The 14235-nt window shown below is 43.1% G+C and overlaps 1 protein-coding gene across 1 annotated transcript in view; it reads left to right on the forward strand.

Moving 5' to 3' along the window:
• The window catches only part of KCNQ3 (potassium voltage-gated channel subfamily Q member 3), a 362080-nt gene extending 348269 nt beyond the window's left edge, over positions 1-13811 (forward strand). The window contains exons 13-15 of the mRNA XM_049853758.1: positions 1296-1394; positions 5849-5933; positions 12037-13811. Coding sequence (XP_049709715.1) covers positions 1296-1394; positions 5849-5933; positions 12037-12771 — 919 coding nt within the window. The 3' untranslated portion in view covers positions 12772-13811. The remainder of the gene's footprint in view (positions 1-1295; positions 1395-5848; positions 5934-12036) is intronic.
• Positions 13812-14235: the final 424 nt, after the last annotated feature.

Genomic DNA, 14235 nt, shown 5'->3' on the forward strand with positions numbered 1-14235 from the left:
GCTCAATGCCTGCTGAATGAAGGAGTACATGAATGGAGTCTGAGCCTAAAGGTCTGTTATTTGTCCAAGTTTGGCTCTCTGTTTTTTCCCTTTTGGCATCATTTATGTATTGTCTAAGCAGCTTGATGTCAAGGACGTGAGACTCCAAAAGTATCGGCCAGCTTTAATGTGTCTGCAGTAGGCCATTGCAGACATAGCTTTCCATCTTCATCAGGCAAATGTGCTTCTATGAGTTGGCGCTGGAGGTTGACTGTCTGAATAGCTAATTGTGTGTCCCCAGGCCGTGCTGACACTTTGGTAGGCCGGGGAGACAGGCAGGTGATTTAGCATATTAGTGTCACTGGAGGAGCAGCTGGGCTTCTAGATAAGAGGCAGTGATCCACCGCTGTCTGGGCTCATAGTCTTCATGGTCCTGGGTCTGCCATGAGCCTTCAAGGTCTTGAAGGTGGGGAGGGGGAAGGCTCAAACCCTGCTTAAGCACAACCGGCGAAAAAATCCCCTGTCCTGTTTGCAGGGCTTGGGGTGGGGAGGAGGATAAGGAGTGGTCTTGAAGGCTCATGGCAGACCCAGGACCATGAAGACTATGAGCCCAGACAGCCGTGGATCACTGTCTCAGGAAGCAGCCAGTGCCTTGTGCTGAAATGGAAGCAGGAGGCTGGAGCTGGTGTCAGATCTGTCACTCTAATGGCCAGAGAAGCCGGTGGAGCAGAAGTATTCTGCACAGCTGAAAACGGAGCCCAGGATTTGGCAGTAAAAACTCCCTAACTAGATGTTTTGGGGTGGGATAAAAGAGCTGGAAGAGGAGATAGGCTTGCAGCTCATAAATGACATTTCCTATAAGAATAACAAGGTGCAACTCTCACCCTGTCTTGGTGGTTGGTTAGTCTGCCTCCCTCTCCCCTGCGATGGGCAGGTGCTCTGGGTCCCACAGGACAACAAAGAATGATAATGTATTGAAGTCATAAGCTGACCCTCTCCTTTTCTTTCTCACCCCCCTCCCTCTCCTCATCCTTCTCCTCCTTTTCTCTCTCTATCTCTCCCCCCTCTTTCTCTCCTTTATCTTCTTTCTCTCCATCTCCCTCTCCTCTTTCCCTCTCTCTTCTTTCTCTTCCCCCTCTCTCTGTCTCTACTCTCTCTCTCCTCTTTCCCTCTTTCTCTTTCTCTCTCCCTTGCTCCTTCTCCATTTATATATTCCAAACCCATACCTGACTTCAGAATGAATAGACTTATTTGTTTTCCTCTTGGTACAAGCTGTGTGATTTAATGCCCACCCCCTTGTGCATTTTCTCTTTCAGAATAGATATGATTTTCACCCCTGGACCTCCATCTACTCCAAAACACAAGAAGTCTCAGAAGGGGACAGCCTTCACCTACCCATCCCAACAGTCTCCCAGGTGGGGCTTGTGGCACCAAAGCCCATGAACAGCTTGCTCTGGATCCTGAAAAAAAAAAAAAAATTCCTTTCCTTGGCTCTTTCTTTACTTCTTATTGAAGTGTAATATAATGTGCACACAGAGAAGAGTGCAAAAATGTACACCTCAATGAATTTTACAGAATATTACCGGTACCCTAAGAGCAAGCCTCACCCACCTGGATAGCAATTATCTTGACTTCCAACAGCATCTTTTATATTTGCCTACTTTATACTTTATATCTAAATTAAATTATATGGTGTACACTGTAAATCCTCATTTTTAAGATGGCTTAAATGTTTTAAAACTCTGTAAGCCAAAGAAAACACACAGGTGGGCTGGATTTAGCACACGGGCCATCATATTTTGACCTCTGCTTTAATTCAAGACTGCTCAGACTGCTCAGCCTGCTGGATCGAGGACTTGCCAGGAGTCAGTAGCTTCTGAAAGAGAAATCAGCTATGTCGAAAGTACTTAACATTAATGGTTGGGTGCAATGTCTTGTTGCTGTTGTTAGTGGCTGTTGGGTCAGCCTGACTCATGGTGGCCCCATGCACAATGGAAGGAAACACTGCCTGGTCCTGTGTCATCCCCATGATGAGTTGCAGATCAGAACAATATCTAGGCTCCCTGAAAGTACTTGTGTATGTAGACCACACAGGTATTAAAATTCACTGGAATTGCACTAGATCTTAACTATGCACAGCCAAAGAACAAATGCAATGCACATCTCAATACCATTTTCCACCTGCATCATCTTTTGCACCATTTTCCAGATTTAACATTTGTTTTTCATTCTTAACGGAATGAACCAGTTGAAATATTTATGTCCACATGTCCACTGTATAGAATTTCATAGATTAGACACACTGCCCCCCCCCCACACGTATGAATTTAGGAAAATGGGAAACTGTCAAGAATGAAATGGAATACATTAAGATCGATATCCTAGGCATTAGTAAGCAGAAATGGACTGGTATTGGCCATTTTGAATCGGACAATCAGATGGTCTACTACGCCAGGAATGACAGCTTAAAAAGGAATGATATTTTGATTCTTCGTCAAAAAGAACATTTCAAGATCTATCCTGAAGTACAACTCTGTCAGTGATAGGATAATATCCATATGCCTACGAGGAAGACCAATTAATATGACATTTATTCAAATTTACTCACCAACCGAGGCCAAAGATGAAGAAATAGAAGATTTTTACCAACTTCCGTAGTCTGAAATTGATCGAACTACAATCAGGATGCACTGATAATTACTGGTGATTGGAATGTGAAAGCTGGAAGCAAAGAAGGACTGGTAGTTATAAAATATGGCCTTGGTGATAGAAACGATGCCAGAGATTGCATGATTGAATTTTGCAAGACCAAAGACTTCTTCATTGCAAATACCTTTTTTCACCCACATAAAGGGCAACTATATATATGGACCTCGCCAGACGGAATACACAGTGATCAAATCGACCATATCTGTGGGAAGAAACAGTGGAAAGGCGCAGTATAATCAGTCAGAATAAGGCCAGAGGCCGACTGTGGCACAGACCATCAATTGCTCGTATGCAAGTTCAAGTTGAAACTGAAGAAAATTAGAACAAGTCAACGAGAGCCAAAGTAGGACCTTGAGTATATCCCACCTGAATTTAGAGAACATCTCAAGAATAGATTTGACATACTGAACACTAATTCCAGACAAGCTGTGGAATGACATCAAGGACATCATACATGAAGAAAGCAAGAGGTCATTAAGAAGATGGGGACAAAGAAAAGACCTAACAACCTAACAATTTTGCAAAAAAAGGCCTTGCAAAATTCAATCATGCAATCTCTGGCATTGTTTCTATCACCAAGGCCATATTTTATAACTACCAATCCTTCTTTGTTTCCAGCTTTCACATTCCAATCACTAGTAATTATCAGTGCATCTTGATTGCAGTTCGATCAATTTCAGACTACAGAAGTGGATGTCAGAAGAGACTCTGAAACTTACTCTTGAACGTCGAGTCGCTAAAGCAAAAGGAAAAAATGAAGTAGAAGAGCTGAGCAGAATATTTCAAAAGGCTGCTCAAGAACAAAAACCTGGAGACAGAAAACCAAAAGGGAAGAACACGCTCAGCATTTCTCAAGCTGGAAGGACTGAAGAAAAAATTTAAACCTTGAGTTGCAATACTGAAGGATCCTATAGGGAAAATATTAAAAGACGCAGGAAGCATCAAAAGAAGATAGAAGGAATACACAGAGTCACTGAATGAAAAAGAATTGGTCAATGTTCAATCATTTCAGGAGGTAGCATATGATCAGGAACTGAAAGAAGAGGTCCAAGCTGCACTGATGGCATTGGCAAAAAACAAGGCTCCAGGAATTGACGGAATACCAAATGAGATCTTTCAACAAACAGAAACAGAGCTGGAAGTGCTCACTTGTTTATGCCAAGAAATTTGGAAGACAGCTACCTGGCCAATATACTGGAAGAGATCCACATGCCTATTCCCAAGAAAAGTGATCCAACCAAACGCGGAAATTATCAAACAATATCATTACTACAACATGCAAGCAAAATTTTGCTAATCATTCAAAAGCGGCTGTAGCAGTACATCGAAAGGGAACTGCCAGATATTTAAGCCAGATTTAGAAAAGGACGTGAAACCAGGGATAGCACTGCTGATGTCAGATGGATCCTGGCTGAAACAGAGAATACCAGAAAAACGTTTACCTGTTTACTATGCTAAGGCAAACAAATTATGGATAACACTGGGGAGAATGGAAATTCCGGAACACTTAATTGTGTCCATGAGGAATCTGTACATGGATCAAGAGGCAGTAGTTCGGACAGAACAAGGGGATACTGCATGGTTTAAGGTCAGGAAAGGTGTGTGTCAGGGTTGTATCCTTTCACCATACCTATTCAATCTGTATGCTGAACAAATAATCTGAGAAGCTGGACTATATGAAGAAGAACTGGGCATCAGGATTGGAGGAAGACTTATTAACAACCTGCGTTATGCAGATGACACAACCTTGCTTGCTGAAAGTGAAGAGGACTTGAAGTACTTACTGATGAAGATCAAACACCACAGCCTTCAGTATGGTTTACACATCAACATAAAGAAAACAAAAATCCTCACAACTGGACCAATAAGCAACATCATGATAAATGGAGAAAAGATTGAGGTTGTCAAGGATTTCATTTTATTTGGATCCACAATCAACACCCATGGAAGCAGCAGTCAAGAAATCAAAAGACACATTGCATTGGGCAAATCAGCTGCAAAAGACCTCTTTAAAGTGTTGAAAAGCAAAGAGGTCACCTTGATGACTAAGGTGTGCCTGACCCAAGCCGTGATGTTTTCAGTCACCTCATATGCTTGCGAGAGCTGGACAAGGAATAAGGAAGACCAAAGAAGAGTTGACGCCTTTGAATTGTGGTGTTGGAGAAGAATATTGAATATACCATAGACTGCCAAAAGAAAGAATAAATCTGTCTTGGAAGAAGTGCAACCTGAATGCTCCTTAGAAGCAAGGATGGCGAGACTGTGTCTCACATACTTTGGACATGTTTTCAGGAGGGATCAGTCCCTGGAGAAGGACATCATGCTTGGTAAAGTAGAGGGTCACGAAAAAGAGGAAGACCCTCAGTGAGATGAATTAACACAGTGGCTGCAACGATGGGCTCAAAGGTAGCAACGATTGTGAGGATGCCACAGGGCCAGGCAGTGTTTCGTTCTATTGTGCAAGGGGTCACTATGAATTAGAACTGACTGGATGGCACCTAACAACAACAACAACCACCTCCCCTACACACACACACATATACACACCCCACACAGACACACCCTTAGAGTAGAAGTTCTCAATCAATAGTCTGGTGTTGAAAGGTAACGACTTTAATTTAGAGGAATCAAGCACTTGAGGCATTGTTAGTCGTTTTATTATCTTTGACACCAGCCAGTACCAGTTGCTGTCGAGTCGATTCTGACTCGTGGTAACTGCGCGGGTGTCAGAGTAGACCAGTGTTCCGTAGGGTTTTCATTGACTGACTTTCAGAAATAGATCGCCTGGCCTTTCTTTTGAGGCACCTCTTGGTGGACTCAAACCTCCACCTTTTCAGTTAGCAGCTGAGCGTATTAACCAATTGCATCATCCAACTTTGTGTCCAGCTGTGACACAGAGGTTCTTTAACAGCAACTTAATATTTGGTTTCAAAATTTCCTGCAGTGAAGGTAAGCATGAGACAATGACTGGTGTTGAAATCAGGAAAATGCTGGCTTTTTCTGACTCACATGTGCCTCCAGAGCTGAGTGGCCTCCTCCAGGCTGCATAGGCTTGAGGCGAGGAATCATCAGTCCATCGGCCTAGGCCTGCCTCCCAGGAACAGCCTTGCAAAGCAAAAAGGGATCTAGTGCTCTTATGTAACTGTTGACTTTTTCCTAGGAATGAACCATATGTAGCCAGAGCATCCACATCAGAAGTTGAAGACCAAAGCATGATGGGAAAATTTGTAAAAGTAGAAAAACAGGTAGGTCTTGTCCTTCCCTCACCAAAAAAACAATTATATAAAATTTATTCACAAATGCCATTTTTCTTAAGGCGATAATGGACTCGAGTAATAGCTTCTACTATTCGAAAAAGGATATGGAATTTAATCCGTGATTTAGCACTTAATGTCTAGGCCATCGTGTGCAAATTAATTAGCTGTTCTGAGCCTCAGTTTCCTCATATGTAAAATGGGGATTTTAACACCTCATGTGGCTGCTATGAGGATTAAATGAATTGATACATATACATTACCTAGACTAGTTGCTGGCAACACAGCTAATACTCAACAAATGGTGGCTACTGTTATTATGCAGGGTTCTTAAGAGAACTGAATGAAATAGCATATACAAATGGTTGACACATCAACTGCTTCATGGTGATCCCTTAAGAAGTGTTAGTTGCAACTGACTCCTTTGCCATGAGAGCAGAAAAACTGGATGGTGCTTGGCTATCATTGCTGAACATTTTGATCAAAGATTCTACACAAGAATCCTGATCAAAAGAGGGAAAAATGTGGAACAGAATTTCACATTCTCTTGGAAACCAGACACTCTGGAGCCATAGACTCTGGATGAACCCCTGAAACTATTGCCCTGAGATAATCTTTAAACATTAAACAAACAAACAAAAATCCCCTGAAGTCTTCTTTAAACCCAACAGTAGTTTAGCTTAATTAGTAAAGAATGTCTGCCTCGAGCATTGGGACTTTTACAGAATTATCTATATGGGATAAAAGTGACAACAGCAACTCGAAAGGTTAGATGGGAAGCTTAGAGGGCAATGATTTCATGTTAATGGTGGAGGAATAATTCAGAAAAGGTGGGTGAGGATGGTTGCACAACTAGAGGAATGTAATCAATGTCACTGAACTGTACATGTAGAAATTGTTGAATTGGTGTATGTTTTGCTGTGTACATTTTCAACAACAACAAAAAATAAATAAATTTAAGAAGAAATGGGAGTTCCCTTCCTCCCATTTATTGTACCTTGATCCTCCTTTCCTCCAAGTCCAGGTCAGTGGGTGGCCAGTGTGAAGAGGGCTGGGGCGGACAGGCTATAGGTGGGGCTCGTCCAGGACAGAAAGAGAAACCCATTCACCCACAGCATCTTGCTGAGCTCACCTCTTGCCCCCATAGTAAAGCAGCTTACGTTTTAGCACAGTCTGCCTGACTTTACATGTGATAAATGGCTCTGCCAGCTTCCTCTGGGATTCATAGCAATCCTTTTATTTTATTCATAACCCAAAATCGGATCCCTGCAGGGGAGGTGACAGAAAATGTGGATGATTCTTCTCTTTTTGGCATATCTAGAATGTCATTTTTCATTTTTAAATGTTAATTCTTCATCTCAGCTCTTCCATTTACTAGGTTTCTGATCTTTGACAACTCATCTCTTGGTACCTCTGTTTCCTCACCTGTAAAACAGAGATAATAATAGAATCCATCTCATAGGGGTATTGTGAAAATTAAATTGGTTAATGTTTTTAAAGTGCATAAAACAGCGTTGGATACTAATGAACTGCCATCTAAGTATTAATGCCCCCAAGCATCTGTCAGTCTGTCGTACTGTGGGGCCTTGTGTGTTGCTACGATGCTAGAAGCTATGCCGCCGGTATTCAAATACCAGCAGGGTCACCCATGGCGGACAGGTTTCAGCTGAGCTTCCAGAGTAAGACAAACTAGGAAGAAGGACCCAGCGGTCTACTTTCTGAAAAGGATTAGCCAATGAAAACCTTATGAAAAGCAGTGGAACATAGTCTGATATAGTCCCGAAAGATGAGCCCATCGGTTGGAAAACACTTAAAATACGACTGGGGAAGAGCTGCCTCCTCAAAGTAGAGTCAACTTTAATGAGTCAAGCTTTCAGGACCTTCATTTGCTGACGTGGCATAACTCAAAATGAGAAGAAACAGCTACAAACATCCATTAATAAGCAGAACCTGGAATGTACGAAGTATGAATCTAGGAAAATTAGAAATCATTAAAAATGAAATGGAATGCATACAGGTCAGTGTCCTAGGCATTAGTGAGCTGATATAGACTGGTATTGGTCGTTTTGAATCAGACAATCATATGGTTTACTACACGGGGAATGATGACTTAAAGAGGAATGGTGTTGCATTCATTGTCAAAAAGAACATTTCAAGATCTATTCTGAAGTACAACGCTGTTAGTGATAGGATAATATCCATATGCCTACATGGAAGACCAGTTAATATGACTATTATTCAAATTTATGCACCAACCACTAAGGCAAAAGATGAAGAAATCAAAGATTTTTACAAACTTCTGCAGTCTGAAATTGATCGAACATGCAATCAGGATGCACTGATAATTACTGATGATTGGAATGTGAAAGTTGGAAACAAAGAAGGGTTGGTAGTTGGAAAACATGGCCTTGGTGATAGAAACAATGCCAGAGATCACAAGATTGTATTTTGCAAGACAGACAACTTCTTCATTGCAAATACCTTTTTTCACCCATATAAACAGCGACTGTACAAATGGACCTCGCCAGACAGAATACACAGGAATCAAATCGACTATGTCTGTGGGAAGAGACAATGGAAAAGTTCAATAATCAGTCAGAACAAGGCCAGGGACCAACTGCAAATCAGACCATCAATTACTCATATGCAAGTTCAAACTGAAACTGAAGAAAATTAGAACAAGTTCACGAAAGCCAAAGTAGGACCTTGGGTATATCCCACCTGAATTTAGAGACTATCTAAAAATAGATTTGAAACGTTGAACACTAATGTCTGAAGACCAAATGAGTTGTGGAATGACATCAAAGGCATCACACATGAAGAAAACAAGAGGTCATTAAAAAGACAGGAAAGAAAGAAAAGACCTAATGGGTGTGAGAAGAGACTCTACAAATTGTTCTTTAAAGTCAAGTAGCTAAAGCAAAAGGAAAAAATGATGAAATAAAAGAGCTGAACAGAATATTTCAAAGAGTAAGAAGACAAAGTAAAGTGTTATGATAACATATGCAAAGACGTGGAGTTAGAAAACCAAAAGGGAAGAACACGCTCAGCATTTCTCAAGCTGAAAGAACTGAAGAAAAGATTTAAGCCTTGAGTTGCAATACTGAAGGATTCTATGGGGAAAATATTAAATGACACAGGAAGCATCAAAAGAAGATAGAAGGAATACACAGAGTCACTATACCAAAAAGAATTGGTCAATGTTCAGCCATTTCAGGCGATAACATATTATCAGGAACCCACAGTACTGAAAGAGGAAGTCCATGCAGCACTGGAGGCACTGGCGAAAAACAAGGCCCCGGGAATTGACCGAATACCAATTGAGATGTTTCAACAAATGGATGTAGTACTGGAGGTGCTTACTCATCTATGCCAAGAAATTTGGAAGACAGCGACCTGGCCAACCGACTGGAAGAGATCCGTAATTGCACACATTCCAAAGAAAGGTGACCCAACCAAATGTGGAAATTATTGAGCAATATCATTAATATCATATGCAAGCAAAATTTTACTGATCATTATTCAAAAGTAGCTGCAGCAGTGTATCAACAGGGAACTGTCAGAAAATCAATCCGAATTTAGAAGAGGACATGGAACCAAGGATATCATTGCTGATGTTAGATGGATCCTGTTCTGAAAGCAGAGACTACCGGGAACATGTTACCTGTGTTATACTGACTATGCTAAGGCATACAACTGTGTATTATAACAAATTATGGATAACATAGCAGAGAAGAGAATGGGAATTCTGGAACACTTAATTGTGCTCATGAGGAATCTGCACAAGGATCAAGAGGCAGTTGTTTGAACAGAACAAGGGGATACTGCATGGTTCAAAGTCAGGAAAGGTGTGTGTCAGGGTTGTATTATTTCACCATACCTATTCAATCTGTATGCTGAGCAAATAATCTGAGAAGCTGGACTATATGAAGAAGAACGGGGCATCAGGATTGGAGGAAGACTCCTTAACAATCTGCGTTATGCAGATGACACAATCTTGCTTGTTGAAAGTGAAGAGGACTTGAAGCACTTACTGATGAAGAACAAACACCACAGCCTTCAGTACGGATTACATCTCAACATAAAGAAAACAAAAATCCTCACAACTGGACCAATGAGCAACATCATGATAAACAGAGAAAAGATTGAGGTTGTCAAGGATTTCGTTTTATTTGGATCCACAGTCAACAGCCACGGAAGCAGCAGTCAAGAAATCAAAAGATGCGTTGCTTTGGGAGAATCTGCTGCAAAAGACCTCTTCAAAGTGTTGAAAAGCAAGATGTCACCTTGAGGACTAAGGTGCACATGACCCAAGCCATGGTGTTTTCAATTGCCTCATATGCATGTGAAAGCTGGACAATGAATAAGGAAGACTAAAAAAGAATCGACACCTTTGAATTGTGGTGTTGGCGATGAATATTGAATATACCATGGACTGTCAAAAGAATGAACAAGTGTGTCTTGGAAAAAGTACAGCCAGAATGCTCCTTAGAAGTGAGGATGGCAGCCAGGACTACATTGCACATACTTTGGAGATGTTGTCAGGAGGGATCAGTCCCTGGAGAAGGACATCATGCCTGGTAAAGTAGAGGGTCAGGAAAAACAGGAAGACTCTCAACGAGATGGATTGACACAGTGGCTGCAACGATGGGCTCAAGCACAGCAACAATTGTGAGTATGGCGCAGGACTATGCAGTGCTTTGTTGGCAGTGGTCACTGTGAGTTGGAATCAACTCAATAGCACCTAACAACAGCAACAAGAAATATTAATTATTATTAAGGTATGGATGCCTTACCCAGTACTGTGCCTCAGTGTCCTCATCTGTAAAAGGCGATGACAATGCCTGCCTGCGGTGTTTTCTGATGAGTTATGGACTGGGGAGAGAACATCACACTCACACATGTGCAGACACTCATGCGTTCACACTCAAAAAGATTCAAACGAAGTCCCAATTTATGTGGACAGGAGCAGAGGCAGCTTATTTCAATATAGTTTCTCAATGCCCCCCCAGCCTCCTACGGGGGGTCTCCAGGTCTGTGAAGCTCAGTTCTTGCTAACTACTGTCCTTATATATTCGAGGTTTACATTGCCGTGTAGAAGTGATGTATGCCAACAATCCACATGCTTCCGTCTAAGGAAATTTTTGCAAATCAAGAACTCCTGCTTCTTGACTGAAACAACATTGTCGTTGTTATATGCCATCGGGTCGTTTCCGACTCATAGCGACCCTGTAGGACAGCGTAGAACCCCCCCATAGGATTTCCAAGGAGCGGCTGGTGGGTTTGAACTGCTGACCTTTTGGTTAGCAGCCAAGCTCTTAACCACTGTGCCACCCGGGCTCTAGTCAAACAGCATTATAAAGGCCATATTCATCTCTGAGGGATGAAGACAGTGTGTAAGGCTTGTCCTTGAATAATCTCTCTGCTTCCAGCCTTTGCTTTCTGGAAAGCCCTGGCCTGGGATGTTTCTAAACCAAACCAAAACCCAAATTGGTTGCTGTCAAGTTTATTCCAACTCGTGGCGACCCCGTGTGTTTCACAGTAGACCTATACCCTACAGGGTCTTCAGTGACTGTGATCTTTCTTCCAAGGCTCCTCTGGGTGGATTAGACCCACCAACCTTTTGGTTAGTAGCCAAGCACTTAACCATTTGCACCTCTCAGGGGGTCCAGGTTATTTCTAGATTAGCACTAATAAATGTGCAGCGCCTCAGAAGTCGGAGGCACATAATAAATTACTGGCTGTAGTTCTCATTGTTATGAATTGCAAGAGTGCTCCTCCCTTCTGAAAAGTAACCAAAAACACCACACTCACTACCGCTGAGTCAGTTGTGACTCATGGCAACCCATGCACTGCAAAGTAGAACTGCTCCATAGAGTTTTCTTTGGCTGTAACTTTAATGGAAGCATATTGCCAGGCATTTCTTCTGTGGTGCTGCTGCGTGTGTTTGAACCACCAACCTTTAGGTTCGTAGTTGAGTACAGTTTGTACAACCGAGGGACCTGCTAAAAGTAAACACCGCAGTATTTCCTCTGAACCATTAACAATGACCCCCACCTCCTAAGAAGTAATTCCGTTTCCTTGTGTTTTCCAGGTTCATGACATGGGGAAAAAGCTCGATTTCCTCGTGGACATGCACATGCAACACATGGAGCAGCTGCAGGTCCAAGTCATGGATGACTACCCAACCAAGGGGCCCTCCTCGCCAGCTGATGTGGACAAGAAAGAGGAGAACAGGTACTCCGATTTGAAAACCATCATCTGCAACTATTCTCAGACAGGCCCCCCTGAGCCCCCCTACAGCTTCCACCAGGTGCCCATCGACAAAGTCGGCCCCTATGGGTTTTTTGCACACAGCCCAGTGAACCTGCCCCAAGGGGGACCCAGTTCTGGAAAGATTCAGGCGGCCCTCCCTTCCACAGCAACGACATATGCAGAAAGACCCACCGTTCTGCCTATCTTGACTCTTCTCGACTCTCGAGTGAACTACCACTCCCAGGCTGAACTGCACGGCCCCGTCTCCGACCACATCTCCCCCCGGCAGAGACGCAGCATCACACGGGACAGCGACACCCCCCTGTCCCTCATGTCCGTCAACCACGAGGAGCTGGAACGGTCTCCGAGTGGCTTCAGCATCTCCCAGGACAGAGACGATTACATGTTTGGCCCCAGCGGGGGGTCAGGCTGGATGTGGGAGAAGCGGTACCTTGCCGAGGGTGAGACAGACACTGACACAGACCCCTTCACGCCCAGCGGCTCCATGCCTCTGTCCTCCACGGGGGACGGCATTTCTGATTCGATATGGACCCCTTCCAACAAGCCCACTTAAAGGGGTCACTGGCTGACTCCTCCTTGTAATGTAGACAGACTTTGTATAGCTCAGCACTCCCACACCCAAAGCTTACCAGTGGATCACACTGGCTGCCTCTAATGCATGCACGTGCGTGGTGGCCCCCACACAGGCAGGGGCTTGTCACCGCCTTGTTCCTCCCCACGTCACCACAATGAAGCTGCCTCCTTTTCAGCATGGTTTGCATGACTTTACAGTATATATAAATGGTACCTCTAACCTCTTCTGGGATACACATGGATCTGCTGTTCTTACTTTTAATCATGATTGGACTGGTACAGGGAGAAATTATTGACAAACTGTGCTATTTGTCTGTTTGGTTGGCTGGTTTGGGGTTTGGCTTGGTAAGCAGAGAAAGTAGTTTTAAGTGATTTCTAGGATCACTGCCCCTTTGTGTTAAACACTGCAATGACATTTTCTGAAGAAAGGAAACAATTTTCTCAAGACATCACTCGGAGTATCAGTGTGGCTGCCTACTGAGCTGACGCTGGCCAAAGAACAAGATAGTCATTGTGTCTCCAATACCAAGACATTTTTAAATTATTTTATTAAAGGAAGACTGGCACAACCATTAGAAGCTCTCAAAGGAACCTCACTTAGCCTGCTGTTGTCCCATGCCTCAGTTTCCTCATCTGTAAAAGGTGGTGATAATCCCAAGGGTAGCTTTTCTGATGTGTCATGAATTGGCAGGGGAGAAAACACACTCACACACTAAAGTGAAAATAGTTCCCAATTTATGTAGTCAGAGATAATGAAATTTATCAGAAGTGGGGGCCCCTCTGGGCAGGAAGTAGGTTCAGTGCCTTCAAAATGAGGTTCCAACTCACATTCCTCCCCACGATACTTAAGTTCAAAATATAAATTTACAATAGAAATTAGAGCCAAGACGGGCGTGCAGAAATTATCTGGTCCACAATGAGACACCTTGGGCTCAGTCCAAGTGACCTTCCCAAGGTCAGTCAGTTTCCTTGTGGAGAGCTAGGACTCTATGCCTAACTGCTGACCACCACCACCCCCCCGCCCCACCCAGAACTGGTCTCCTTTCAACACCCCACTGTGCCATATCCACAATGGGACCCAGAAATCGTGCCAAGATACCAGTCCTCTGTGCCTGTGGAAAGCACCCATGACACAGTTTACACAGCGGGAGGGGATGGCCACTGTTACTGCAAAACATGCTTACCTGATGCATTGTATTTTGGATTCAGAAATAAAACAATGCGAGCAAGTTACAACATTTAGTGATATGCAAATAGGCAAAATTTCTAGAAACATCCAATTTTGCTCCGTCAGATTTTTTTGTGTGTGTGAAAAGACTAAAACCAATGTAGCTGTAAGACCAACTGAAGTACAAGCAGACAGACCACAGAGCACTGCCCTGCTCTGTAAGTATCAATACTAAGCACAAGCCAACTTAACGCCCTCTTGTGAGACATCACTACT

This window comes from Elephas maximus, chromosome 15 (genome assembly GCF_024166365.1).
Source record: "Elephas maximus indicus isolate mEleMax1 chromosome 15, mEleMax1 primary haplotype, whole genome shotgun sequence".
NCBI lineage: Eukaryota > Metazoa > Chordata > Mammalia > Proboscidea > Elephantidae > Elephas > Elephas maximus.